Here is a 26,670-nt window from a genome sequence, read left to right on the forward strand (position 1 = left end):
AGCCAAGATGCTGCCCGTTTGTTAAGCATTTAATGTTTTCAATCAGAGAATAACAGGGAGCCAAGAAGCCTCCGGAGGCCCCGCGGACGGAGTCCCGGGGCTGCTGGCGCTAAGGCACGGTGGCGGGCTGGTGGCCGGTCACAGGTACACGGGCTGCTCCTGGCCCGTGAGCAGGCGGTAGGTGGCGGCCGGCATCGTTTTGATGTGGACCTGGGGGGGCCAGAGCGGAGGCCGGCGGCTGGGGGCGGGCCTGGGCCGGCAGGAGGGCACGCCCCCCGCCCCGGCCCCGCCCCCGGCCCCGCCCCGGCCGATGCCCGCGCGCACCTCAACGTGCGCCTCGGTGAGCAGCTCGATGATGCGGGCGTGCGGCGTGGCCACCACGCTGTGCCCGTTGATCTCGATGATGCGGTGCCCCACGCGCACGCCCCCGCGCTCGGCGATGCCGCCCCGGAGGAGACTGCAGATCTGGAGGGGGCGGGGAGGGGGCCGTGCTGCTCAGGGTGGGGCCGCCGGTCTCCCCCCCCCACCCCCCTCCCACCCTGTCCCGGGGCCGGGGTCTCACGATGCCGTCCTCCACGCAGAAGCCCAGCTGTTCGCGGGCGTGGGGCCGGCGGATGATGGCCGTGGTGACCGGCGGGCAGTGGATGATGCTGAGGGTCACCAGCGTCTGCGACTTCACCTCCTGTGCGCGACAGGGGCTGTGGGCTTAGCGAGGCCCCCAGGGCGTTGCCGGACCTCGCGGCACGCTGCAGCTCCCTCCGGGCCTCGGTTTACCCACTCGTAAAATGGAGCTTTGGAGTCAGGGCCCTAGATTCTAGAAGGCTCCTCGAGAAGCAGTTAAGAACACAGGACTCAAGCCCGGCAGCCTCGGGTCGGAGCTGTGTGACCTCTCCCCTCCCTTCCCGCGGCCTCCGTTTCCTCATGGGAAGCAAGCTTCTAGCCAGGTCCGCCGTGCTCACGCCTTAACTTGCTGCGTGGGCCGTGTCGGACCCGCCCTCCTGATCTGGCCAGGTCCCTCCCCATGTTCGGGCCTCGGTTTCCCCATCCAACAAAAGGGTCCAGACTCAAGAACACGCTTGCTGCCTCGCGGCGGAGAGGAAGGCCCCCGGCTCCTAGCTGGGCTGCTGGTGCTCCCATCCTGCCTTCACCCCATCATGGTCACCCGGACCAACAACGTCCCCTCTCCAAGACTCAGTTTCCCGGAGCACGCGGCAGCGGGGGGGCGGGGACTTAATGCTCCATGCCCCTCTGGACTGGCCCAGGGAAAGCACCCTGCCACCCTGAGAGGACTCACGCGGACGGCGGCCTGGCAGGCGGCCAGGGGCAGCCCCACCAGGCTGGTCCCGTTGATGGCAGTAAGGCGGTCCCCGATGCTGAGGGCCCCCGAGCGCTCGGCAGGGCCCCCGTGCAGCAGGTTGGCGATGACGGCCGTGGGCAGCAGGGAGCCCCAGCCCGACTCCACCAGGGCCACGCCCAGGCCCTCACCCCGACGCTTCTCGATGCATACCTGGGGGGGGGGGGACACGGTGGGTGGGGGGCATGAGGGCGGCTCTGAGGGGGGCTGGCAGGGGCCCCCCTGGCCCGCACGCTCACCTCCCTGCAGTTCTCGCTGTTGGAGAAGTGGTCGAGGTCCCCGTTGTGGAGGTGGCCGGGGCCCGGGGCCCCCAGGCTCTGCTGGGCGCCCACCTGGCTGGGGTCGATGCCGCTCTCCCGGAGGAACTGCCTGTAGGCCACGCTGAAGGCCTGGCCGATGGCCTGAGCAATGAGCTGGGCCTGCGTGGCGACGGGCAGCGGCTCTCGGGGGGTGTCCCGCCCCCCTCCTTCAGGTCTCCCAGACCCTCGGGCGTCCTCGGGGCTGAGCCCTCCCGGCCCCACCAGGGACAGGATTCCTGGGAGACAGCCCCGTGCCCTGTGGCTACGGGGACTGTGGAAAGCAGCCGCTGTCTTGGGGAATCTGTCGGGGGAGGGGAGGGACACCAGCCTGGAGGGGGGAAGGCTGGGGGGTGGGCCGCCAGTCTCTGAGGCTTATGGCAAAGACCAGAGGCCCAGGGGGTGGTGGGGGAGACAGCCGACAGCGCTGAGGACAGCGCTGAGGACCGATGGGAGGACGCTGCAGGGACGGCGTGACCAGGGGGTCTCTGGAAGAGTGCAGGGCGGCCCCGAGTCCCCCTCTCCACCACCCCCCCCCCCGGACGCCCGGAGCCGGGCTGCTCACGTCCTCTGAGTGGAAGACGTGACAGATCATCCTGTAGAGCTGGTGGCTGTGTGCCTGGGGTGCCGGCCGCCGGGCCAGCCGCCGCCGGGCCATGAGCACCAGCACGTTGCCGATGTCGGCAATGTAGGAGATGGTCTGCAGGGCGTGGTCCATCATGGCCTCCTGCAGGGGGGCGAGGGGGGGGGGAGACCAGGCCTGGGCGGGCTGTGCGCACCCTCGGGGGGGTGGGGGCGCCCCCAGCCCGGTGGCCGGGCCCGGCCCTGTACCTGGGAGTCAGCCGTCAGAACCTTGACCCTCTTGGTGGAGACAAAGAGGTCCACCTCCGTCATGGGCTGGGTCTCCCCCTCGGGGGCCTGTGGGGGGGGGGGTGGGAAGTGGAGGCCCACGAAGACCCAGCCTCTGCCCGCCCCACCCCCGCCAGGCTCCGGGGGCCTCGGAGGACCGGCCTGCGGCTCCTCCCTGCCCCCCCCACCTCCCGCCGGCCCTGGGGAGCCCCACCTGCCCGGCCCTGGCTTCACCTTGACGCGGTCCATCGCCTCCCGGGCCTGGGCCATGCGTGTGCTGGGGGGCGGGTTCCGCTCGGACACCAGCTGGGTGGAGCCCAAGTATTTGGCCCCAAATATGACACCGTCTAGGAGGTCTTCATGGTCACAGGGACCAGGGGCTGAAGGCAACAGCGGAGGAGGGTCAGCCCCAGAGCGCCCCGCCGGCCGTGTCCAGCCCCACACGCTCCGCCCAGGGTCCTGGCTCCCACGGTGGTCTGGAAGCACCGACTTCTACCCCCCCGCCTAGCACTCGAGCCACGCGGGTCTGCCCGCCGTCCCAGAACCAGCCCAGCAGCAGGAGGGACAAGCACCTTGGCCTTCACAGATCTAGAGCCCTCCCATCAGTCTCGAGCCAGCTGACTCTGTCCACGGCTCAAGGACTCTGGGCCAGATGACCCAGTTTCTGGACCCCTGAGGGTCTAGAACCAGGGTCAGACCCCCCCAGGGAAAAAAAAAAAAAAAGCTCCCGACGGACACCTCCACCCTGTGTTTCTAGAATTCTGTCATCAGGCTGGAACCAGGCAGTCCCATTTCTAAAACCAGCAATGTCCTAGGACCAGTCAACGTCACTCGGTGGTTCTGGAATCCCCCGAATCCATCTAGAGCCAGTGAGCTTTGACCACCGTTCCAGATTTCTCCCTTGCCAGCCCAGGACTGCAGACGACTCTGTTCCATACTCAGAGAACTGCCCGATCAGAGCAGAAAGAGACCCCTTGTCACATTTCTAAAACTCACACCGTCCAGAACCCCAGCTGGCTCCCCTCTGTGACTCCAGAACTCTCCGACAGTCTCCGACCACAGAATTCCGGGGGGGGGGGGGGGGGGCGTCCAGAAATGGGCACCACTCCAGAACCACATCTCCCCACTCCGTGATTCTGTAACTTCTTCATCGTGATGGCATCGGGTCATGCTTCTAACGGTTCTAGAACATCCTCACATAGTTGCGACACTTGAGTTGTACCCGGTGGTTCTAAGAATTTTCGGAGCAGCCCAGCAACAAACAACTCTGCTCAAAGTTCTAGAATTCCACCAACCCAGCCCAGAAACACGCAGAACGTTCCCCTCCTGGTTCTGTAATTCCCTGAGCAGTCTAGAACCAGACCAGACAGCTCGGTCAGTTCTAAAGTGTCCTAACCGGGAGCCATTGCTTTGTTTGTTCCAGCTCTGGAAGACCCTAAGCATTCTGGAACAGCAGACAGCTCTACTCTGAGCTTCTAGAACCGCACCATCCAATATGCTAACAGCCAGGCACATGTGGGTGTCGTGCCCCTGAAATATGCTGTGACGTGTAAAACGCACACGGAATTTTGAAAATTTAGTAGGAAAAAACTGTAAAAACAATTGTAAGATACCGATTGGACGTTGAAACGACACTCAAATACGTTTGAGTTAGTTAAAATGGTATGAATTTTGGAGTGCCCGGGGGGGGGGGGTGCTCACTGGGTTAAGCATCTGATTCTTCGTCTTGACTCAGGTCATGATCTCAAGGATCGTGGGATCGAGCCCCGTGTCAGGCTCTGTGCGGACGTAGTGGAGGCTGCTTGTGACTCTCTCTCCGTCTCTCAAAATAAATAATTGTATATATTTTTAACATTTATTTATTTTTGATAGAGAGAGAGAGAGACAGAGAGAGAGAGAGCGAGCAGGGGAGGGGCAGAGAGAGAGGGAGACACAGAATCCAAAGCAGGCTCCAGGCTCTGAACCGTCAGGACAGAGCCGGACGCGGGGCTCGAACTCTCAGACCGCGAGATCGGGACCTGAGCTGAAGTTGGATGCTCAGCCCACTAGGCTGCCCAGGTGCCCCAATAAATAAATATTTTTTAAAAATTAAAAAAATGTTACTAGTTTTACTTATTTTTTTTGTAAAGCAGAGAACTAGGAAATCAAAAGTCACTCGTGGCTCACGTTATGATTCTATTGTATAGCACAACTCTAGAATTTTCTGAGTACTCTAGAATCAGATGGCCCTATCCACAGGGGCAGAACACCCTCCTTTGGTCTGGAGCGGCAGATAAGCTCTTTTCCATCCATGATTATGAAACCCCCCAGTCTAGATAGCTCTGTTCATTCCAGAACACTCTCACCAGCCCAGGTTCTCTTAATCTAGAACCACAGGCAAAATGCCAAAATCTGGAATTACCTGGGTGACTCATAGCTCCACCCATGATTCCGGCACCTTGTAACCATAGGTCCAAACCAGCTCCCCTTCCCACAACCATAAAACTTTGCTCTTTGACTTATAGCCTCAGGTAGTTTAGGTGCAAGTCCTAGAACATTCTAGATGCCCAGAACCAGTTCTTTCCACGCCTTCGGGGCAGAGATTGACAAACTTCTTATGCAAGGGGACAAACAGTAAATATGTCTGTCTTTGTGGGCCAGACGGTCTCTGTTGCAACTACTCAACCCCTGGCCGTTGTAACATGAAAAACCACCATAGACAGTCCGTGAATGAATGGGCCTGGTTGTGTCTCAATAAAACTTTATTTGTGGATGCCGAAATTTGAGTTGCACATCTTTTTTATGCATCAAGAAATATTATTCTGTTTTCTTCCAACCGCTTAAAAATGTAAGAGCCGGGGCGCCTGGGTGGCTCAGTCGGTGAAGCGACCGACTCTTGACTTCGGCTCAGGTCACGATCTCGCGGTTCATGAGATCGAGCCCCACGTGGGGCTCTGTGCTGACAGCGCGGAGCCTGCTTTGGACGCTCTCGCTCCCTCTCTCTCTCTCTGCCCCTCCCCTGCTCGTGCGCACTCTCGCTCTCAAAATGAAAACATTAAAAAAAAAAATTGGGGGGGGCACCTGGGTGGCGCAGTCGGTTAAGCGTCCGACTTCGGCTCAGGTCACGATCTCGCGGTCCGTGAGTTTGAGCCCCGCGTCAGGCTCTGGGCTGATGGCTCAGAGCCTGGAGCCTGTTTCCGATTCTGTGTCTCCCTCTCTCTCTGCCCCTCCCCCGCTCATGCTCTGTCTCTCTCTGTCCCAAAAATAAATAAAAAGGTTGAAAAAAAATTTTTGGAAAAAAAAAAATTTTTTTTTTTTAACCTAAGAGCTGGTTAGCTCACGAGACGTGCCAGAACAGGCGTCGGGTTGGCTGTGGTCCGCAGATGGCGATCTGCCAACCCCTGCTCTAGAACCCGGTGCTCCACGTGGCAAACCTGCCCTTCCGTCCCAATTCATTCTAGAACATTCTCACCGGACCGTCTGGAATCTACTCAACCAACCTCAGAGCCTCTCTAGAAGCAACTCGTCACTGGCCAACTCTGTGCCAATTTGGGAGCCTGAGCTGGGCTATTCTGAAACTGCCCAGTCCCTGCGGCCAGGGTGGACAGGACACTCACCCTCCTGGAGGGCAGGGTATGGCACCAGGGTCTTGGGGCTCTGGAAGAAGACAGAAGAGGGGCAGGACTGAGTCCCCTGGCTTGGCTGCTGGCAGCAGAGGCGGCCCAGGAGGCGGGACAGGCTCTACCTGGACACTGGCAGGGGGCTCTTCGGGAACAACCAGAGGGACTGTCTCCAGCCACGGTTCTGGGGAGCTGCTTGAGCTCCGGCTGCCGGCCTGCTCGGCAGAAGCGCCCTCCGGCCATTCCGGGGGGCCGGCATCCCCGTCTGGGTCCTCAGGGGGCTGCAACAGGCGAGGAGCAGGGTCCGGAGGCTCCTTCGGACAAGACTGGGGAGGAGGACACTCCTGGCAGTGCAGAAGGCTCAGCAGGTCGTCCCGGCCGGCCTCGGCAGACAAGAGCCCATGGGCATCAGCGACGTCCCGGGAGGCCAGGCCGTGGCCGGTGGCAACGTGCAGGGGGCAGGGAGGTCCATCTGGGGACAAGCTCGCCAGATCACCAGGCAGAGCCTCAAACTGTTGCACCAGTTCCCGAATACTTGGCCCATCAAGTTCCATCTGATTCAGGCTGCCGGGGCCTCCCGGCACCGGGTCCCACTGGCAGCTGGGGGTGACGTCCTGAGGGGGTGAAAGGGCGTCCCTGGGCTCCTCCAAGTCCATAGCTGGAGGGCCTGGGGGAGACTGGGAAGTTGTCAGGGATTCCATGCCTGGGCCAGCATCTGAAAGAGAGATTCAAAGATATGATCTCCTGAGTGCCAACCAGGTGCCAGGCTCTAGGTGGAGACCGCTGGTACAGAACACATAACTTAAGCCGCACCGTACCCTCCAAGGAAGGGTCCGCTATGATCTCCATTGTATAGATGAGGAAACTGAGGCGCAGAACAGGCCGTTGTAAGACAGTAGCTCCACAGGCTCCAAACCCTGAGGTCCCGCCCCCCCCTCCCCCCCGCGGCACTGTACCTGTCACCCCAGGCCTCTCCCAGCCGTGGACCCCGTCACCCCAGACTTAGTTCTTCCACATCTTCCTCCACCGCGACCTTGTAACCCAGGTGGGAGACACACCCTGACTCTACAGACCCGGTTGGTACAGGTCCATGAGACCGCGGACTCAAGACCTCAGTCTAAGCCGAGATCCAAGACCCCAGAAAGCAGAGCCTCGTCTCAAAACCTCCAATGTCACGCTCAAGATCAACCCCAGGCTCTGACCCGGACCTCAGAACCCAGCCTGAAGACCTAACTCGAGCCTAAAGCTACAAGTGAAGACCCCGGTCCTCCCGAAGACCCCAGACTCAAGACTTCAGACCCCCTACCTCAGCCGCCGGCTCCAGACCCCGTTCTGCCCCGTCAGGCCACTCACTTCCCACACCGAGGTGGCCTCAGCCCGCACGGCCCCCAGGACCCCACGCCCCGACAGGACAGCCTTCCAGTGGCCGCGGCGCCGGCAGGTCCGTCCGCGCAGCGCTCCCGGCCCACTGGGCTTGCGCGAGTTTGCCGGGCCTGCTGGGAAATGTAGTTCTCCCAGCCAGCCTCGCGGCGCCGGAGCGCCAGGTGTCGGAACCAAGGGTCCGAGTCCAAATGCTCTGTTTACACAGAGTGAGAGCCCGGGCTGGCCTCTGGGCCTGTTTCCTCAATTACAAAACGGGGTTAGTGATCATTGCCCGCCTTCTGCGGCTGTGGGCATTATCCCAATGGATGAGAAGAAATGGGACTGGAAAATATCAAAGGGAGAGGCGGTCTCTTTCGACTCCAGGGACACCGGAAGCAGCGCCGGGACCCTATTTTACATGGACTTCCGGTTTCGCTCACCGTAGGGAGGAGGGATGGCGCGTCCTGGCATAACTTTCCCTCCCTGAGCTTCGCTTCCGCAATTATAAACTGGGGATAATAGTAGCAGCTACGTGCTACTGGTGAGGATTAAACGAGATCGAGCTGGCTACAGATTTAGCAAAAGGGCTGGAGGATAATGAGGCTATTGAGTATTAGCCAATTACTTTTAGGTTTTCAGTAATTGCCCATTGAATAGAATCAGGAATGCATAAGGTGTGATCTTTAAGTGGTAAGTAACCAAAGAAGGGCAATAAGTAAATGAAATCTCTTTGGAAAGTCCCCTCACACGGTAACTGAAGACCCCTGTAAAAGAAGTCACGGTGAATGGCTAACGGTGGAGTACTACATTTCCCAGAAATCTCTAGGAGCCTACAACTCCCAAGGACCCCTTAGCCGCTGTCGTCTCCCGGAAAAGTGCACGTGCGGACAGCCGGCATACGCCATGGCGGCCAGATGCCTCTTCGGGGCTACGCGGACCTGGGCCAGCTGGTCGGCCCGGGAGCTCCCGGTCCCTGTCGAGCCTGGAAGACTCCTTGTACGGGGTTACGCCAAGAGACCGGGTGAGCTGGTTAAGAGGGACCCAGATGGGCATGGTTTGGGAATTGGGAGTTAATAGTGCGCAGGCGCTTGTGTGGGAGGCGGTGCCTAGAATCCGGGCGCGAGCTTAAAGAGGCAGACGCTGAGCTATTTGCGCAGGCGCGCTCTGAGGGACCTAGGAAGGGATTTGGCTCACTGCGCCGGTGCGGGATGTGTTTTGTTGCGGGGGGGGGGCGGGGTGTTAGGAACTTGGGTCCCAACTCTTGGGTCACTGTGTGACCTTGGGCTACCCGCCACCGGAAATTCGAGGAAGCAGAGGGCCCCGTCAAAGTATTAGCCACCTAAGCAAAGGCAAAATCAGCTGGGTATAGCCTTTCCTGATCTCCTTTGTTGAAAGGAGGGAACTGACAAAATGCTGGGCGTTAAAGACACATACCAGACCTTTTTCTCTGTGAGATAAATAGAAGGTATCAAAACAGCATTGGAGAACAATGACCTGGTCAGTCTGCGCGGCAGTGTTAAAAGCAATATCTGTGTCTCACTTAAAGTCATTCTGGGTGCATGGGGCGCCTGGGTGGCTCAGTCGGTTGAGCGTCAGACTTCCACTCAGGTCACAGTCTCACGGTTCATGGCTTCAAGCCCCTCATCGGACTCACTGCTAAGGATCCTGTGTCCCCTTCTCTCTGCTCCTCCCCTGCTCTCGCTCTCTGTCTCAAAAATAAGCATTAAAAAAGATCATTTTGGGTGCAGCAGGCAAGAGTCTAGGGGACCCGGGGGCCACCCGGAGAAAGGGGTAGAAAAGAAGGCTGGCCTCCTGGGGTGCAGCTGGACAGAAACGATTCTCTCCCACCCCACCCCCCCACCCCCCCAGTCATGAAGGGGGGCAAAGGAGGCAAAGGTGGTGTGGTCAGCGAGGCCCTGAAGGACCCAGACGTATGTACGGACCCTGTCCGACTCACCACTCATGCCATGGGCGTCAACATCTACAAGGAGGGCCAGGACGTGGTCCTGAAGCCAGACGAGGAGTACCCTGAGTGGTGAGTGGGCCAGGCTGGAGACCCGGGAGACCAAGTGACGGGGTGAAGGTGGCCTAGCTGATCCCCTGTGCTTTCCAGAGGGCTTCCCTGGGGAGGTGATGCATGGCTCCAGACCTGAGTGGGTGGAAGGAGTTTTAAAGGTGGATGGAACAGCCAGTGCAAAGGCCCTGGGGCAGGACTGCGCAGCCTCTGTGTGGGGCCCCGTGTGCTGCTGCCTCTACCCAGGGTGCCTGGGGTGGGGGAGCTGTGGGGGTCTGCTGTGCAGCCCTGACCCCTGCCCACACCGCATCAGGCTGTTCCAGATGAACGTGGGCCCCCCCAAGAAGCTGGAGGAGCTGGACCCCGAGACCCGGGAGTACTGGCGGCTGCTGCGGAAACACAACATCTGGCGTCACAACCGATTGAGCAAGAACCGGAAGTTCTAGCAGGGGAAGGCCCCGGGGCCGCCCTGACCCATCAGGGACCTCACCAGGCCCTGCAGGAGGACCCCGGAGGCACACAGCGCCTTCCCCATCCTGCCCCCACAGAAGACTCTATCTGCCTGGAGAAAAGAGTTTTCTGAGAACAGAGGAGGCCCCTCACCTGGTGCCTGGTTGGTCCCCAGAGTGAGTCTGGACCAGGGCCCTGGGGGTCCTCGCGGGCCCTGGGTGCTGCTGGGTGCCCTCTGCTGCCGGAGCCGGGAGGGAGGCTGGGGCGGGGTGGGGGGGGGGGGCGACTCAGGCCCCGTGGTTCCGTGGCTGCAGCCTCCCCCTGGGCAGTTGCTGTCCATCTTCGGGATTTCTCACGCCACCCAAGAGGCCCCAGCTCGTCTTCCAGGAGGAGGTGTTTTTAGACCCACCTCTCTTGGTTGCAAGGGACTCAACCCTTCTCCGTGCCACCCGGACCGTAAGCGTCTTTGTGGCCTTCGGAAGCCGAAGTGTCTGGGGCGGGCTCGGCCCTGAGGCATGCTGGCCTCGGGGACTTCAGTGTCCAGGTGTGTGGCTCTGTCTCTGGGTCCTTGTAGCCCCAGGGACTAGTTCTCTTGGACAAGTGTGGCCCCAGGACTCCCGGCTGAAGCCCCCTACCTAGTTTAGCAAGCCCAGCCAGAGGGAAGGGACTTGGTTTTCCTTCTTTGGCCAGAGTCATGTGTCGTCTGCATGGGCCGGTCATTTGAAATAGCCCGGGGACCTGGGCCTCACCACCATCCTCCCGTCCACCCGTCTGGTACCCGGGTCTCGGTCTCCCCCACCCCCTCCCTCACCTTCACCCCCGCAGGAGACGCATCCCGGAATCTTGCATTAAGACCCTGCGAACCTGACCCACAGACCTGAGTGAGAACCCCGGCTCCCAGCAGTCCTAACTCCTGCCCTGCCTGGGACCCAGGGCTGAGGCTGGGGCTTGCAGGGGGTGGAGTGGGGGATGGGATGAGGGCACCCCCTGGGGGCCGGACCAGGGGCCCTCGGGGCTCCTCTGCTTGTGTGGCTGGGTGGGCGGGGCTGGGGACTAATTCCGTCTAGTCCCAGGAAAATGGGAGTCCTCATCCTCTTAGGAAGACTCTGCCCAAGCAGATTACTTGCCCTCCCCGTGGCCCGCCCAGAGCAGGCGGAGGGTCCCAACCCTCCCGTGGATCCCCTTGGCTCTCGGTGTGAAAACAAAGGTGTAACGGCTACAAGGCCTTGCCACACCTGCCTCCTGTCACCTCCCTGCGGGCACCTCGCTGCTCCAGCCACAGGGGCCTCCTGGTGGTTCCTCCCTCGTGCCAACCCCGGTCCTGCCCCAGAGCCTTTGCGTGTGCTGTTCCCGCTGCCTGGGTGGCTCCCCCCCCCCCAAGGTGTTCCCATGGCTCCCTCTTTTACCTCCTCCAGTTCCGTGATGTCACGTCTGAGCGGCTCCCCGACCGCCCTGTCCAATTACAGTTGCTGCATGCACTCGACTGCCTCTTCTGGTTTTATTTTCTCCCAGCACTTACAGCCAGCTGGTGTTTTACGTACGAATGTCGGTGTTTATTTAATTGTGCTTGTGTCTGTCTCCCATCAGAGTGGCAACTCCGTCAGGGTAGGGATTTTTGTCTCGTTCTGTTCACCGTTACGGCCCCGTCGCGCAGTGCATGGATGGATAGGGGGATCACCGGACGATGGGTGGGTGGGGGGTGGGCGGCTGGACGGCCGGCGGTCAGATGGGTGGAAGATGCGTGGGCGGGCCGTTGACCTGGCTGCCACCACGCGAGGAAGACAGGGCCCGGGGGCTCCTGCGTGAGGTGTCACGTGAGCCAAGGTGAGCAGGGCAGCTCGAACCCCACCCAGTGGGTGTGCACTGATGTGAGGACCCGGAAGTGAACCCGTGGTTACTTCGCGGACAGAGCTCAAATCAAAGGGAGGGCGGTTACGTGCACCTCCTGCCTTCCAGCCCCTCCCCTCCTGTCGTGACCTGGGCTGCCCCGTCCTATGGGGAAGTCCCGTGTCCTGCTGACGCTGGGGGGGGCCTCCGGCCTGCTCACACCCTGTTCCTTGCCCTCCGTGGCCCCCTTGCCAAGGAGTCCAGCCGAGTTCCAGAAGGGTGTCCGTCACGCCCTGGGGAGACATGGCTGGGTTGGATGGGACAAATGTGGGTCTTGCCAGCAGGGTCCCATCCCGCCCTCACTGGGCTGGGAGACGTGACCGGGTCTGTGGTCAGTGGGGACAGAAGCCACATTTTGATTTATAGAGGGAGCAGAGCGTCCGCCTGCTTCTGCCTGAGAACCCGCCGTTTGCGCCCAGCCCGGGTCCCCCCGCGTCCCACACCGGCGTGGGCTCGGCGTGGCACCTGGGGTGTTGGGCTTGGGCAACGAGCTTGAACGACGGCTCCACCCCGAGTGGCTGTGTGGCTGTGGAAACTGGCCTCCCTGGGCCGGTTTCCTCCCCCGTAAAGCAGCTGTCATGAGGGGTAGAGCGACAGGCACGCGGGGGACACACAGTGAAAGACGCCAGGGCCATGGGTGGCCACTGCTGTTCTTTGTCACTTCTGAGAGAGCCGGGGCTCCGCCGTGAGGGACGAGGAGCGGGCAGGGGGACTTGGGCGTGTCTTGCGATGGCAGCCTTACTGCCTCAGAGCCTCACGGTCCACCCCTTGCCCGGCCTGCAGGCGGGGAGGCCGAGGCCCCCGCCAGGCCACCTCCTCCCCGGGATGCAAGGCAGGGGCACCGGCACGGGTGGCCACGGGCGGGCCCCAGACTCAGGCGGGAGGCCAGGCCCTGTCCAGAGCCTGTGCGTGCTCCTTGGCCAGCAGCCGCAGGGACGCCTCCTCCAGGGCGAAGCCCTCCGTGAAGGCTGGGCCAAAGGCGTGGGGCCCGAAGGACGCCTGCAGCCCGGGGCCTGGGCCCAGGAGGCGCGGAAGGCCTGGCACGGCCGGGGGCCCGGGGCCCAGCCAGGGCTCCAGGGGTAGCGGCATGGCCGGAGGGCGGGCGAACGGCAGGGCTGGGGCCTCGGGGAGCCTCGGGGCTGCCACGGCCCCGGAGCCCGACTCCAGACGCTCCTGGCGGCGCCACTTGGCCCGGCGGTTCTGGAACCACACCTGGAGGTGGTGAGAGGGGTGCTCCCGGTTCAGGCTCTGTGGGGAGGAGCCAGCCAGCGCGCCGCTCCCTACCCCCCTGTGTCCTCCTTTGGGGCTCCCCGCTGTGCAGAACCGGCTAGCCTCCCTCTGACCTGCAGCTACTTGCCTCAAGGAGATGGCCCTCTCCGAGAAGGCCCCCCCACGGCCCCCATCAAGCCGACCTGGGCTCTTCTCTGAAACTCGGCCCTGGGCGCTGAGTCCCAGCCACCGGTGCAGCATCTGACGCCCGTGGAAAGCTGTTTCTCAGCCGCGGTTGGCATCCCCTCCCACCCGATTCGCACCCAGCTCCACGGAAACACCCCCGGTGTAACCTTCCGCGCCTTTGCATACACTGCTCTGTGCGCCCAGAAAGACACCGCGCTGCCTGCCTGCCTGCCTTCTCTCCCTCCTTTCATTTTAAATGATTTTATTTTTAAGCAATCTCTACACCCAAAGTGGGGCTTGAACTCACAACCCTGAGATCAAGACTTACCAGTTCCACCACCTGAGCCAGCCGGCCACCCCAACCCCCCTTCCTCCTTCCCGACTGGCCGACTTTCACTCCAACGCCAAGGTCTCAGTCCCACATCTCCTCCTCCGGGAAGCCTTCCCAGTGTCTCGCCTGCCTGTGCCCCCGGAGGGGCCCGAGTGTGGCCCCGGCTCCCTCCCTGGGCTGCCGGCTGCCCTCACCTGCACGCGCACCTCCGGCAGGTGCACCTTGGCCGCCAGCTCCTCGCGGCTGTAAACGTCCGGGTAGTGGGAGGCCTCGAACGCCCTCTCCAGCTGGTGCAGCTGGTACGTGGTGAAGGTCGTGCGGTTTCTCCGGTGCTTCTTCTTGGGGGCCTCCTCGCCCGGGCCCGGCCCCCCCCCCTCCGCCGCAGGCCCCTCACCCGGGCTCAGGAACATGGCTTGTCCTCACCCCCAACCTGGCGGGATGGCAGCAGGGCAGGCGGTGGTGAGACCCCCAGCTGGGGAGGGCAGGGAGCCCCCCGAGTCCTCTGGGTCTGGGGTTAGATGTGCCGAGGAAAGGCGCCCCGGGTCCCGCATTCTCCCTGCCCGGCCCGGCCCTCCGTCCACCTCGGATGGTCTGGCTCTCCATCCGCCTCCCCCTCCTCTTCTCTCGGGTCATTTTTCTGCACGGCTCCCTGGGTGCCTGTCCCTCCAGCTCTATTTTCTCTTTCCCTCTCGAGCTCTCCTGGATTGCCTCTGCCTGCATGTCTGCTTTTGGCTGTCTGTCCGTCTCTCTCTGTCTAGGACACCTCACCCCCCCCCCCCCCCCCCGCCGAAAGGAAGGAGGCTGGGACACTGCCCCCATGGTCCTCCGCCCTGGGGGGCTCTCTGCGCCCCAGCTCCCACCCTTACCCACCTGCCCCGTACTCACCACCCCCAGCAGCCCCTCGATGGCCCCAGTGGGCCCAGCGTGTCTGCTGCTGGCCTGGTCCTGCAGACCCGAGCGGGTTGGGGTCCGGAGATGGGAAGATTAGTGCGAGGTGATTAATTGAGGCGGCCCCTCCCGCCCAGGCCCTGGCTGCTCTGAGCTGCAGAGGGAGGGCGTTGGGGGTGGGGGGAGGAAGGCTGAGGCTCCAGAGGGGTGTGTGCATGGCGGGGGGGGGACCATCGGCCTGGGTCTGCCTCCCTTCACGGTAGGACACCAACAAGGGCCTCCCCTCTCTGGGCCTCAGTTTCCCTAGCTGTAGAACGGTGACACCAGGACCTGCCCTGGTGGGGCAACGAGGTGATGAAAGCAGAGAGCATTGCACAGTGGGTGGCATTCAGGAAGTGCTCGAAGAGTGCCCACTGTTACTGTTCTCAGCAGCTGGGGCCAGAAAAAGGTCCTCTTAGACACAGAGGTTGGCGGGGGTTAGATGTTGACGGGGGTTGGGGAAGCCGTGGTTCCGAGAAGTGAAGTGAAGGCGGTTCCTGTCGGCTCCCCCGGACACCGAGCCGGCCGGGGAGTAGGGGGCACTTCGCTGGGTTTGGGGGAATGAATAGAAGTCCGTTCTTCCTTCATTCAATACACATTGTCGAGCGCTTACAGTATGCCAGGTAGCGTTCACAGCAGTGAACGAAACAGACACAAACCTCGGAGCTGACATGCTAGTCGGGGAGATAGCCAACCAGGAGACATAATACAGCGTCAGGTGGTTCTAAGCCTAGTGAGACAACTCAAGCAGGGGAGGGGAGGGGGGACAGAGGGTGGGCTGCTCTTTCACGGAAAGTAGTCAGAGCGATGAAGTGCAAGGCTAAAATGCTGGACCCAAGTGTGTGTGTGGAGAGGGTACTGGGGAGCCATGGGAGTTTGTGGAGCAGGGGAGGGACGCAGTCAGATGGCATTTTGGATGAATATCTCTTGGGGGCAAGATGGGAGGCCTGGTCTGGCTGTGGGGATGGAAGTTGGGGGAGGGGAACAACCCTGGGGGAGAGAGTTGGGGGAAGCGGGAGGAGGCGGCTCTCCCCAGGGCCCAGTTTTGGGGACAGGTAGATGACAAGGTTGTCCCAGAGGCAGTGGTCCAAGAGCTGGAGCAGGTTCCAGGGGAAAGACCCTGAGACTGGTTTGTCCACCCCCACCCAAGGAGCTCAGCGCCCGAGAGGAGGGGAGACGGGGCGGGGGAGGGGGGAGGGGCAGCGGTGAGGCCAAGACAACTTCTGGTGGATTCAGCGCCACGGAGGGACGGAGGTTGTCTGGGGGGCGAGGCGGGAGACCCAGGCCCGAGCGCCCGAGAGGCGGGTGAGCCCGGGCCCCGGGGTGGCCGAGGCTCCCTGGGGGCCTGTCTGGGCTCAGCTGCCCCGTGTGTGGGGCGGGCCTGGGGACAGGGGCACGAGGCCTGCAGCACGGGGGGGGGGGGGGGGGGGGGGTCCCTAATGCCCTAATTGCCTCATCACTAACGAGCTGCTCTGTTCTCAGGCCCCAATTAGCTAATTGGCCCCAGGTGGGTTAAGAGGCTGCAGGAGGGATCGGGAGTTAGGCGCAGGGGACTTTGGTGGCTTAGCGGATGCGGCAGGAGGTGCAGACGCTGTGTCAGCTTAGAGAGCGGGATTAGGGGCGGGGAGGGGCGGGGCCGGGCGTCCCCTCCGGCTGGATTAGGTGGGGGTCAGGCCACCGTCAGCCCCACCAGCCTCCCACCCGTCATTTCTCCCCCAGGAAAAATCCCTGGGCCCCTTCAGGTGCTGGTGGGGAAAATGAGGCTGGAGGGTGGGTGGGACCTCGGGGGGGGGGGGGGGGAGGGAGGGGCACCGTAGGAGGTCAGTGTGACCTTGGAGAAGTCCCTGGCTCAGGCCGTGCTCAAGAGCGGTAGGTCAGCCAAAGCGGGAGGGTGTGTTTGGTCTGGTTTGCCCTCTCCGGTTTGAGGGGTCCTGGGGCGACGGCCACCCCAGCCTGGCCGGAGACCCGTCCGGGCATCCTAGAAGCTGGCTGGAAACATCGATGAGAAGGGGTGACGGACAGTCCCAGTAATAACTGGGCACCGGCTGTGTGCACGGAGCCTTGACCGGTGTGAGTCTTCAGGCCCCCACCCATCACCCCGAAAAGACGCCTGATCGTAGAGGAGGCTGCTGGGACGGGTGGGGGAGGGTTGCCCAGAGCCTCCGGGTTTAGCACTAATGTCCCCTATCCCTGGAGCGTCTGTCCTCAGTTCAAGACGCTTCGTCACGGCGGGTCAGGGCCACACAGCCGGGGGTGTCAGGCTTGGAACTTGGGGGTGTGAGCCCAGAGCCCCCGCCCCTGCATCTTCCCGTCAGTCTCCTCTGGAGTCACTGGGTCAGGCTGGCGGCTGCACCGCCGTGGCGGACCCTCCCCGGGCTCCCGTGTGCCCGCCCTGAGGGGAAAGGCTGGTGCAGAGGAGGCACAGACGATGTGGTGTGGAATGTGGCCCTCCGTGGCCGCAGGCAGCCTCCCGAGGTCCTCTGAGCCGGGGACCCCAAGGGTCGAATACGGCAGCTGTGAGGGGACCACAGCGGGGACCGTGGGTGGTAACAAGTGGGCCCATGGGGTGGCTGTGATGCCCGGGGGCTCTCCTGGCTCCGCCCCTGGGGATCTGTGTCCCCAACGGCGGCTGTGGGGGCCTCAGCAGGCAGGCGACTGGTAGGTGGATGGCCCTGGGCTGAGTGACGGGGGTGCCCTGGTGTTAACCCCTGGGGCGAAGGACGCCAAGGGTCGCAGAGAGACTCAGACACCCGCAGTCCTTGGAACCAGTCTTTATGGAGGCGCTAATCCCTCGCCTCCCCGGGTCCCTGGTGTCCACGGGCTGCCCAGAGCCCCCCACCTGGGCCACATGAGCAGCTCGCTGGCCCTGACCCTTCTCGGGCCTGGCCCGTTCTCCCGACCCCACACCCTCCACTCTGTCCTCTGGGGCCCGAGGCCCCACGGGGCAGGGTCAGGGCTCCTGGCCTCGGGGCGAGGAGGAACTGTCCGTGTCCTGGCCCCCCACCGGGGCCGAGGCCCCCGCGCTGCGCAGCTCCCGGGCCAGCTTCTCTGCCAGTTTCCGGAAGGGCGGCCGGCGGGCAGGCTCAGCCTCCCAGCAGCTGCCCATGAGGGCATGAATGGGGCCCGGGCAGCCCTCGGGGGGCTCCATGCGGTACCCCTTCTCCACGGCCTCTGACACCTCCTTCAGCGACTGTGGGCAGAGGGCACGCCAGCACGGCTGGGGTCAGGGCCATGGTCCCCGGACTCACAGGGGACCCAGCGCCTCCCCCCAGACCCCACTCACCATCTTGGGGTATGGAGCCCGGCCGTATGAGAAAACCTCCCAAAGAAGCACCCCGAAACTCCAGACATCCGACTTGCTGGAGAACTTCTGTGGGGCCCAGGACCAGGGTGAGGAGGGAGCCCTAATGGCTTCTGTTACAGCCCCTGCTTCCTCCAGGAAGTCCCCCTGGGCTGACCTTCCCTCTCTGGTCTCCTCCCGATAGACTGACCCCTCTGAGTCTCCCCCCTCACTGAGCGGAACTCAGACTCAGTGGGGGAAGGAGTCCTTGTTGTTCTGGCCCTCGGCACTGAACCCAAGTCTGTTTCAGAAATGGGGACACTGAGGCCCAGATAGGGCCACACGAGGAAGGGTCCCAGGGTGGAGGGGGGCTCACCCCGTGTTTGAGAGCCTCGGGCGCCGTCCATTTGACCGGCAGCCGGCTTGAGTCCAGCCCCTTCCGCTCGGCTTTGGCCAGGCCAAAGTCACTGACCTTGGCCACCAGGTCCTCGGAAATGAGGATGTTGCGGGCAGCAAGGTCTCGGTGCACCAGCTTCTTGCTCTCCAGGTACTCCATGCCCTCAGCCACGTGCCTGGGCCGGGGGCAGAGCACGGGGGGGCGCGGGGCTGGGGGGTGCTCGGTGACGGGAGCGCAGATTCCCAAGGCCAGGCTCCTCCCACTTGGCACCTCAGTTTTCCCTTGACCTTAGAAAGCCCCCTCCCCGCCCCACCCGGGGAGTCCCACTCACAAGGAAAACTGCAGTAGCTGGGGCGTGCTCACGAGGGCCCGGCCTCGTGTCCGTAGAAAGTTCACCAGGTTGCCCTGTGGGGAAGGGAAGTGGGCCTGGGCGGCTCGAGGCTGCTCAGGTGCCCCCCCCAGACCCTGATCCCACGCCGGGCCCCACCCCCACCTTGCTCACGTGCTCCATGACGATGTAGAGTCCCTGGTGCAGGATCACGCCCAGCAGGCGCACCAGGTTCTTGTGCTGGATCTTCCTGGGGGCGGCAGGCGGGCCGTGAGGGTGCGCCTGGGCCCCTCCCTCCCAGGGGGCCCGCCCCCCACCCGGGACTCACGTCATGACCGCCGTCTCGTCCAGGAAGGCCTGGGCCGTCACATCGCACTTGACGTTCTTCACGGCCACCTTCTGTCCCAGGTACTCACCCTGCAGGACCGCTGTGGGAAGGGGGGGGGGACAGGGGCGGGGACAGGCAGATGGAAACACCCACGCACACTGACCGCCATGCACACCGCCAGGGCTGTGGGTCCCCAGGCCTGGAAAACCCCTCACCCCTGCAGGCTGATCAAAGACAATCAGCTAAGTAGGGTCTGCAAAAACTTCAGCTCGTGGGCCAAATCCAGGCCTGCCTCCTGCCTTTGCGAGGCTCACAAAGCTCGGAGTGGTTTGTACATTTTTTCACGTTTGAAAAAACTCACAAGAAAAATACTACTTTGCAACAAATGAAAATGACAAGAAATTCGCAGTTCAGTGTCCACAAATAAAGTTTTATTGGCCCATTCATTTACCTGTGTCTGCAGCAACTTTCCTGCTACTAAGGCAGAGCTGAATAGATGTGACACAGACTGGCCTGAAAAGCAGGCCCTTTACAGAGAAGGTAGGCCGACCCCTGATCTAAGCCCCAGAGCCTTCCAGAACAACAACTTCCAGGAATGGCATTCCCAGTACAGGGCCCAGAGATGTGAAGGCATTGCGCACGATCACCGATCACGGAGTGCTGGTCCGTACAGCTGATGTCACCGCCCCCCCACCCACCCTCCCGCCACAGAGGGAGACACAGGCACACAGCAAGGTGTTAACACGGGTGTGGATTAATTCATCTCTCCCGCCCCTCTTCCTTCAGCCCCGGACCCAGGACCCCACTTACCTCCAAACTCACCCTCTCCAATCCGCGCACCCAGCGTCAAATGCTGTAGGTTCAGTAACCAGCCGGCTGTGGGGTGGAGACCCGGTCAGAGGGGAATGGGTTCCACCAGCCCCTCCCGTGGGGGGGTCCGCCTGGCGAGAGGCCGGTGGTGTCTCCCACAGCGCCCCGGCAGGGACACACATTCAGGCGGCCACTACGCCTAGCAACGGCCCGAGGGCTTGTGTGAGACACCCCACCCCTGGTCCTGGTTTTCAAGTGCTGGAAAGCAACAGAGCCTGCCCATCTCGGGCCGACCTGAGGAAAGGAGCTGACGAGGGTTGGGGGCGGGTGGGGTAAGGCCCCAGCCTCGCTCTCCAGGAACGCCCCATGGAGCCCCAGGGGCAGCCGTGGGGCTGCCCTCTCTTCCACCTGGAGACTGTGTCCCTCCAAATACCCCATGGGTTCTTCCCTTTGGAGTCTTTTCATCTCTGGCTACCCAGGGACACACAGCAAAAGATACCACAAACAGGGAGGCTGTCAAAGTTCCTGGAATCTTCTGGTAAAGGTTGGAGACTCTTCCAGAATCTTCCAGAATCTTCCAGCACTCTAAGTGGTCATCTGCAGTCCAGCCTCCCTGACGCCTTGTCTCAAAACTGCCTACGTTCCCCCTTCCTCTCTACTAGGTTCCATAGGCCCCCTCCCCTTCCTCCCCAAAGCCCCACTCCACGATCAAGCATGGTGACACCAGCCTCCCCTGAGGGCCACCCCCAAGACGTCCAGATTTCCCTGGGAGAGACATGCTTCCAAAGAGACATGATCGTCAGGTTCAAAGGGGGTGGCCGTGGAGGTGGGGGTGGCATTTGCTTCGGGCCTTGAGCATTGAGGATGTCATTTCTCAATGAAGATGGGGCTGGAAGAGTACTTGGGGAGGGAAAAGAATGCACAACAGCACAGAGGCATGGGAGGAAACAAGGAGGGAAACGGGGGACAAAAAGGAAGGGCCTTGTAGATGAGGCCAGGAAGACAGCTCAGCCATGAGGGAAAGTTCTAGAAGGCAAGGGAGAGATATGGGTAGATTTTCATGGTAGAAGGGGGCACAGAGGCAGGGCTCTGGTGGAAGGATCTAGGGCTGGGGCTGGACGGCCGGTGGGTGGGTGGTGGCTTGAGGCTCAGGCCCAGGCTTCTGGCCCAGGTGACAGGGCGGGGGACAGAGACGTGGAAGCAGCAGCAAGTGTGGGAATTCACCCCATGTGGGCTGCTGGGCGTCTGTGGGCCCTCCTGCCCGCCCCGAGGGCTGCCCCGGGTGCTCTGCTCATCGTGCCAGGTCCCGCAATCCGCTCGTGTGCAGCGGCCTTGGCCGTGGGCCCGGTGCGGGAGGGCAGGGGCCCCTACCTTTGGCCAGCTCCTCCTCTGCCGACTTGGTGCCCTGCTTCCTCTTGGGTTTCACTAGCTTCGTGCAGATGGCCCCCTTGTCCTTGCTGTAATGCTGGGGAGGGGGGGGACAGGGCAGAGGCAGCCGTGAGCCTGGCCCCACGGTGAGGGGACGCCCTGCATTCTGTGCCCTGAACCGGGTGGGCAGGAGCTGGGGAGAAGGGGGGTTTCCTTTCCTCCAGAGGAGTTGGGTTGGTTTCCATGGAAACGGAAAGGATGCAGGCTAGGAAACAGGAGGATCCTGGGGAAGGTGGGGCGGTGGTCTCTGGACGAGTGTCAACTTGGAGGTTCCTAGGGGTCTAGAGGAGCCACCCCAGGGCCCCCCCCCCCCAGGGGTGCATCCAGAGGACTCAGACCACCTTGGGCTTGGTGGCCCACGGAGACCAGCCCCTCCTCCCCACGCAGCTTTGGGCGTCGGGCCCCACCCCCCACTGCCGGCATGGGACAGGGCCTGGGGTGTCTGCGCGGCTCTGGAGGCCCCGGGCCTGGCGGCGGCCGCACCTCCACCATGTCCATGAGGTTGCAGAAGCAGACGGCCTCGTCGATGGTCAGGTGGCCGTCGCGATGCAGCACCCGGTAGTGGATGACGTCGCGGCCGAAGCTCACGCACAGCACGTAGTCGCCCGGATGCCGTGCGGACTCTCGCACCAGGAACAGCCCGTCCTCCGGCGGCTGCAGCTGCTGCACGGCCTCCTGGCCCGAGATCTTCCCGTGGAACCACCTGCGGCCGGCGGAAGGGCGCGCTGGACCGGGCCGCCCAGGCCCTCCGGCCCCTGGCCCCCGCCCCGGGGCGGCCCCGCGACTCACGGCATGAGGCTGAGCTTGGGGTCGGCCGACAGGGCCTCGCGCTCCCGCAGCGCCCCCGCCGCCAGCAGACCCTCCTGCCCGCTGGCGTGGTGCTTGGCACGGTACCAGCTCTTGCTCTGCCAGGGAGGGAGCCAGGGGTCGGTGTCTGCGGGGGGGGGGGGGGGGGGGGGAGGTCCTGCAGAGGCACACCTCCCCAAGCACCGCCAGGCCCCCGGGCCACCACTCACCTCACAGGCCTCCAGGATGGTGACCACGTCGCCCTTGTGGAAGGCCAGCTCTCCTGGCTTGGGGCGTGTGTGCTCACACTTGGTGATGCATTGGGTGCCTGGGGCCCAGCGCCTCTGTGGGGGGGGGGGGCGCGGGGGGCAAAAGGGCATGAGAGATGCCAGGGGTGAAGAAGAAATGGAAACTGGGCAAAAGACAGCCAGGCAGAAGCAGAAAGAACAACACAAAAGAAAGGGGGAGCAGCCAGGATAGAAACATCTGCTTCTACGAAGGCAGAAGATCGGGAAGAAGAGGTGACAGAAATGCAGCACCGGCTGAAGGGGACACGGTCAGAGTACAGCCCCCGACACGGCGCTGAGGTCCCATGGGTGTGGACTGAGCAGGGCGCGGGACGAGACACAGGCAGCCCGGGGTGGGGGTACTCACCGTTGGCATCCTGGCTGAGACGAACGTGGGGCGCCAGGCACGGAGGAAGCGGGGGCTCACCTGGGTGAGGGGCAGAGACCAGCTGGAGAGCCCAGACTGGAGCCAGGCTGGGGCCCGGGGCCATTGCTAACGAACCACTTCCAGCCGGGGCCAGATGGAGGCGACAGGGGGAGGGCTTCCCCATAGGGGGTCCCGGGTGATGGCTCCCTAAGCCCCTTTGGGGAGGTGGTCTTTATCCACAGGAATTCCTTGTAAAGTTGCAGCCATGAAACATCAGCGAGGAAACCACAGAATGTAGCCTCGCCACGGTCCCGAAAGGGAAACGGAGGCACAGGGTGGGCACAGAGCAAGGGGCCATATGGTGGGGAGGGGGGAAGTGCCTGGCTCAGCCCCCAGCAGTCACTCAGTGGGTGGGGAACACGGTGCCGCCTAACTGAGCTTGGTTCTTCCTCTTTTCTGGTAAGTGGGCAGGGGCAGGGGCAGAGCAAGGAACCAGAGGATGATTCAAGGTCATTCCCCACTATCCCTGACCCTAGGGTGGGGCCGGGACGGTGGGGGGGGGGGGGTAGGGCAGGGGGCATGCAGCCCTCCTGGGCCCCTCTGGCCATGGGCTGAGCCTCTCTGATCCCCCACCAATCCCAACGCCAACCTAGGACAGACACACGGTCTCTTGCTGCTGCGGGGGGAGGGCTTTTCTCCCCCGGACCCCACAGCAGGTGAGTGGGCCGTGGGGACGGTTGGGAGATGAACCTCTGCCTCTCCAGTACTGCCCCCCGTAAATCCCCAGCCCCCTGTGTACTCACACGCATACTGATCCATGTACACACGAGCACACACAGAAACACATGGGGCTTGGACACAGGTGGACACAGGGACCCACGGGCACGCGGGTGTGCAAGCAAAGGCACGTTCACCTAGAGACAGGTGTGCACACGTCTACACATGTGCACACACGAACAGCCTCTCCGACATCCAGAGATGTGTGTGCCTGTCTCCCCCAACACACACACGGACCCGCACTTGAACACCTGGGCGCCAGACGCGGGGCCGCCAGGGCACCCGGAGCTACACGAGCTACACGCAGGGCCGCGCACACGCATCTCGGCCACACGCGAACATCCCTCCACGTGGACGCGCGGATACACACACCCGGGAGCCTGCAGACGCGCACACTCGCACCCAGAAAAATACCCCCCACCCCGCGCCCGATCGCCTCTAACCACCCGCTACCCCAGCCGCGTACCGGCCGCGCACGCCGGCCGCGCACACTGGCGCTCACACCGGCTGCTCCAGCGCACGCCCGGGACGCCCCCGGGGCCCTCGGGGTCCCCCCCACACACCGCCACTGCCCCAAGGTCTCTCCCCTTACCCCCGCCACCGGGCTCACCTGCTCAGGGGGCGCCCCCGAGCCGCGCCCCGCGCCCACACCCAGGAGGGCCCCCGAGCGCTGGCTGGGCACCCCAAGGCAGCCCTGGCTGCACAACTTGGAACAAGTTGCTCCGTTTCCTCATTTTGGGGGGGGGAGGGCTGGGGGGAGCGGGGGAGCGGGAGGCGCCGCGGCCCGGGAAGCCCCCGCAGGTCCTAGCGCCGGCCGCACTGCGGTCTGCTCCGCGCGCCGCCGCCGCCGCCGCCGCCGCCGCCGCCGCCGGCCCCTCCCCGCCCCGCCCCTGCGGCCCCCGGCGCCTCCCGCACGGCCCGGGCGGGGGGCCCGGGGCGCTCGCCTGCTCCACGTCGCGCGCCCTGGCGTGGTGTCTCGGCCGCGCACCCCGCCCACCCTGGGAAACAGAGGCCTTGGAGCGGGTGCCGCGCGCGGGGCGGGGGCGCGTGGGGGGCGGGGGGACGGGGAGAGTGAGCTGCCCGTTTGCGGAGATAAGCAAGCCGCAGCGCCCAGGCTGTGTACTGGACCCTCCTGACTCCGCGATTCCAGCGCCCTCACTCACCTCCTCTGCCCGGAGGATTCTTGGCGCCTGGCGCAAAGTGCTCAAAAATGTCAACGGTTATCGGTGTCGTTACGATCATCATCGATATTAAGGGGAAACTGGGGCTAGAGAAAAAAAAAAAAAAAAAATCACGTGGGACCGGAGGCCTCCTGGCGGAGGGGACAGTGAAGCCCGGCCCGGGCCAAGCCAGCCTGCCTGGGCTTCCTTCTCTGCGGGTCCGGCGGCTTCAACCTCAGAAAACAGACGAGCGTTTGAGGCCCGAGGCACTGGGGTCTGGGCGGGGGCTCGGGCCATGGCTCTGCTTCCGATGGAGGAGTCCGCTTGGCAAGGACAGAGCTGGTCCTAGGAGGGCGGTGAGCCAGGATGCCCAGGGAGGAGCATCCCGGGTCCTGTATGTAATCTTGTCACCCCAGAAGGCTTTTGGGAACGGACGCCCACTTACGGAGTCACAAAACTTCCCTATTGTGGAGCCACAACTGGGAACTTCTATGTATTGAGGTCCTAGAGTCAACAGCTGTTCACACAGCACCGAGAGGTGACATGATACCAATGGCACCATCCATCCTTTGGTGTTACACCGGAGAGAAGAGGTCCAAGGGGGAAAGTTCCAGAAGGGGACCCTGCAACCAGCAACAGGCACAGGCCCTGCTGTGGACCCGGGGCTGGAGACCCTGCAGCCAGCATTCAGTTGGGTCCTGGGGCCACCATATATGGCAAACCATCATCACTTGCCTGAAATAGAAACACATCAAAATAGCCACAGGAAGCCCAGCAGCCCAGCGTTAGATGCAGACCAGAGACTGAGCCGGAGGCCCCGTGATGGAGGCCTGCCTTCCCTTTGCTCAGCAGGGACGTGAGCCCACGTACAAGACTCTAAGGGGCCCTAGCTCCCCAGGGAGACTTGCTGCTTGATGCAGTCAGAGGGGTGGGAAGAGATGTGAAAGGGGCTGGCTTGCTCCCTCCGTGACAATACTGTCTGGGTAATGCTTTCATCCTCCCCAGGACCCCAGGGATCTTGTCCCGAACTCCAGAGGCGCTCAGAGGAGCCAAAGGTGCTGAGACTGGAGAGGGACGGGCTTAAGTAGATAGTGCCAGGTTCCCAAATCTCCAAGGGCTAGCCGGGGGTGCAGGCCCCCCCCCCCCCCAGCATATGGGGCACTGAGCTGCACCTGACTTTAGGGAGATAGGCTTTGAGCCCGGGGCGTATTTCGGTCAGAGCTATAGGAGGGGTCAACTCCCCAACCCTAAAGACATTCACGAATTGGCCACTTGGAATCTCAAAGGCTAGAGGGGTCTTTCAGTCCCCGGGGTGGCATTGCCAGTATTTCCTCCTCCTGCCAGGAGCTGGGGGTGGGGGGGGGGGATCTTGCCCTTTCCCTCGACTAGTCTGAAGCCAGCCGGGCCTCAGAATTACCCAGTCCCGGGCTCCTCACCCTCCGTGTTTCAGTCCTGTCGAGCTTGATTCCAGAAATTCTCTGACGCGCCAGGCCACCCCGCCTGGTACAGGCTGGCGACACAGAAGCCCCTCCCTGACTTCCCAGCTGCCTCCAGTTTTCCCCCTTGCTACCTACCACCATTCACCTTCCCCTGCATGGCTAAGGATGAAAATGTGACTGTAGCCCTCCCCCGCGCTAAATCCTCCCATAGCTCCCCACTGCCGAAAACGCTCAGCGTGGCATTCGGAGCTCTTCACGTTCAGCTCCCAACGGGCCTCCCCGGCCTCCCCTCCTGCTCCCACAAAGCACCCAGCAGTCTGGCACCTCCTTCTGCCCAGAATGCCCTTCCCCTTTGTCCTGTTGGCATCTCCAGCTCACACCTATCTCGACTGGCACCATTTTTAGGATGCACCCACCTTCTCAGAGCAAAACCCTGCTTCTATGCCCCGAAAAGACCCCTCGCCGGAGGCACCAGCTTTCTTGTCTCACCGAGTGATGGGTGTGGACCTGGCCTTGGTGACTGAGCCCCGTGAGCCTGCCTGGGAAGGAGGCCAGTGCAGAGAAAGCAGAGGCTGAATCCTGAAGGAGGAATTCAAATCCTCGGATCCAGCCGTGCCTCGAGTTCACGCTATGACTAGTGTTGGAAACCACTCTGCTTTTTTCGGCTGCTCCCGCAGGGGGGTTCTGCCACTTGCGAGCAAAAGGATTCCTAATACTGAAAATAGGGCAGGAAGGTGGGCGTTGAAGTGAACGTACTCCAGGACGTGGAATCGGCGAGTCAGGTTAGATTGCCCTAAACCCGGCTAGAAGTGGGAGCTC

General features: G+C 62.8%; 4 protein-coding genes across 9 annotated transcripts; 1 reads left to right on the top strand and 3 right to left on the bottom strand.

Moving 5' to 3' along the window:
* Positions 1–13: 13 nt before the first annotated feature.
* APBA3 (amyloid beta precursor protein binding family A member 3) lies at positions 14–7,840 on the bottom strand. Of its 2 annotated transcripts, none has more exons than XM_047844201.1 (11): positions 7,452–7,840; positions 6,224–6,813; positions 6,096–6,135; positions 2,734–2,879; positions 2,482–2,568; positions 2,216–2,377; positions 1,594–1,773; positions 1,295–1,507; positions 563–682; positions 325–465; positions 14–210 (listed from the first exon to the last, which is right to left on the bottom strand). In XM_047844201.1, exons 2-11 carry the CDS (start codon positions 6,797–6,799, stop codon positions 139–141), a joined length of 1,737 nt encoding a protein of 578 aa, XP_047700157.1. In that variant the 5' UTR covers positions 6,800–6,813; positions 7,452–7,840; the 3' UTR covers positions 14–138. The 2 variants fall into 2 exon arrangements, with proteins under 2 accessions (XP_047700157.1, XP_047700150.1); XM_047844194.1 differs by having other exon boundaries at positions 7,405–7,838.
* Positions 7,841–7,904: 64 nt separating this feature from the next.
* MRPL54 (mitochondrial ribosomal protein L54) lies at positions 7,905–11,407 on the top strand. The gene is made up of 3 exons (XM_047844210.1): positions 7,905–8,481; positions 9,330–9,495; positions 9,788–11,407. Exons 1-3 carry the CDS (start codon positions 8,364–8,366, stop codon positions 9,918–9,920), a joined length of 417 nt encoding a protein of 138 aa, XP_047700166.1. The 5' UTR covers positions 7,905–8,363; the 3' UTR covers positions 9,921–11,407.
* Positions 11,408–12,671: 1,264 nt separating this feature from the next.
* On the bottom strand, positions 12,672–13,947 carry RAX2 (retina and anterior neural fold homeobox 2). The gene is made up of 2 exons (XM_047850298.1): positions 13,732–13,947; positions 12,672–13,023 (listed from the first exon to the last, which is right to left on the bottom strand). The coding sequence occupies exons 1-2, from the start codon at positions 13,945–13,947 to the stop codon at positions 12,685–12,687; spliced, it is 555 nt and encodes a 184-aa protein (XP_047706254.1). The 3' UTR covers positions 12,672–12,684.
* A 3,272-nt stretch (positions 13,948–17,219) lies between these two features.
* On the bottom strand, positions 17,220–24,508 carry MATK (megakaryocyte-associated tyrosine kinase). Of its 5 annotated transcripts, none has more exons than XM_047851049.1 (14): positions 23,863–24,073; positions 23,279–23,389; positions 22,476–22,535; positions 22,052–22,165; positions 21,825–21,940; positions 21,519–21,738; positions 20,979–21,072; positions 19,608–19,673; positions 18,798–18,897; positions 18,644–18,719; positions 18,473–18,567; positions 18,121–18,316; positions 17,748–17,834; positions 17,220–17,654 (listed from the first exon to the last, which is right to left on the bottom strand). In XM_047851049.1, exons 2-14 carry the CDS (start codon positions 23,282–23,284, stop codon positions 17,415–17,417), a joined length of 1,470 nt encoding a protein of 489 aa, XP_047707005.1. In that variant the 5' UTR covers positions 23,285–23,389; positions 23,863–24,073; the 3' UTR covers positions 17,220–17,414. The 5 variants fall into 5 exon arrangements, with proteins under 5 accessions (XP_047707005.1, XP_047707008.1, XP_047707006.1 ...); XM_047851052.1 differs by having other exon boundaries at positions 18,473–18,546; positions 23,863–24,072; XM_047851050.1 differs by having other exon boundaries at positions 18,473–18,546; positions 18,635–18,719; positions 23,863–24,069.
* Positions 24,509–26,670: the final 2,162 nt, after the last annotated feature.

This window comes from Prionailurus viverrinus, chromosome A2, assembly GCF_022837055.1.
Source record: "Prionailurus viverrinus isolate Anna chromosome A2, UM_Priviv_1.0, whole genome shotgun sequence".
Classification (NCBI taxonomy): Eukaryota; Metazoa; Chordata; class Mammalia; order Carnivora; family Felidae; genus Prionailurus; species Prionailurus viverrinus.

Bases quoted from the DNA above. Each gene is read 5' to 3' on its own strand.
- APBA3 (XM_047844201.1), bottom strand. From the start codon at position 6,799: ATGGAATCCCTGACAACTTCCCAGTCTCCCCCAGGCCCTCCAGCTATG. The intron at 6,136-6,223 runs GTAGAGCCTGTC...GTCTTCTTCCAG, and splicing joins AGCCCCCTGCCAGTGTCCAG to AGCCCCAAGACCCTGGTGCC. The intron at 2,880-6,095 runs GTGAGTGTCCTG...TGTTGCCTTCAG, and splicing joins ATACCCTGCCCTCCAGGAGG to CCCCTGGTCCCTGTGACCAT.
- MRPL54 (XM_047844210.1), top strand. From the start codon at position 8,364: ATGGCGGCCAGATGCCTCTTCGGGGCTACGCGGACCTGGGCCAGCTGG. The intron at 8,482-9,329 runs GTGAGCTGGTTA...CCACCCCCCCAG, and splicing joins GGGTTACGCCAAGAGACCGG to TCATGAAGGGGGGCAAAGGA. The intron at 9,496-9,787 runs GTGAGTGGGCCA...ACACCGCATCAG, and splicing joins GACGAGGAGTACCCTGAGTG to GCTGTTCCAGATGAACGTGG.
- RAX2 (XM_047850298.1), bottom strand. From the start codon at position 13,947: ATGTTCCTGAGCCCGGGTGAGGGGCCTGCGGCGGAGGGGGGGGGGCCG. The intron at 13,024-13,731 runs GTGAGGGCAGCC...CACCACCTCCAG, and splicing joins TGCCGGAGGTGCGCGTGCAG to GTGTGGTTCCAGAACCGCCG.
- MATK (XM_047851049.1), bottom strand. The intron at 21,739-21,824 runs GTGAGTCGCGGG...CGCCGGCCGCAG, and splicing joins CCCAAGCTCAGCCTCATGCC to GTGGTTCCACGGGAAGATCT. The intron at 21,073-21,518 runs GTGCGGCCGCCG...CCCCCTCCCCAG, and splicing joins ACCTCATGGACATGGTGGAG to CATTACAGCAAGGACAAGGG.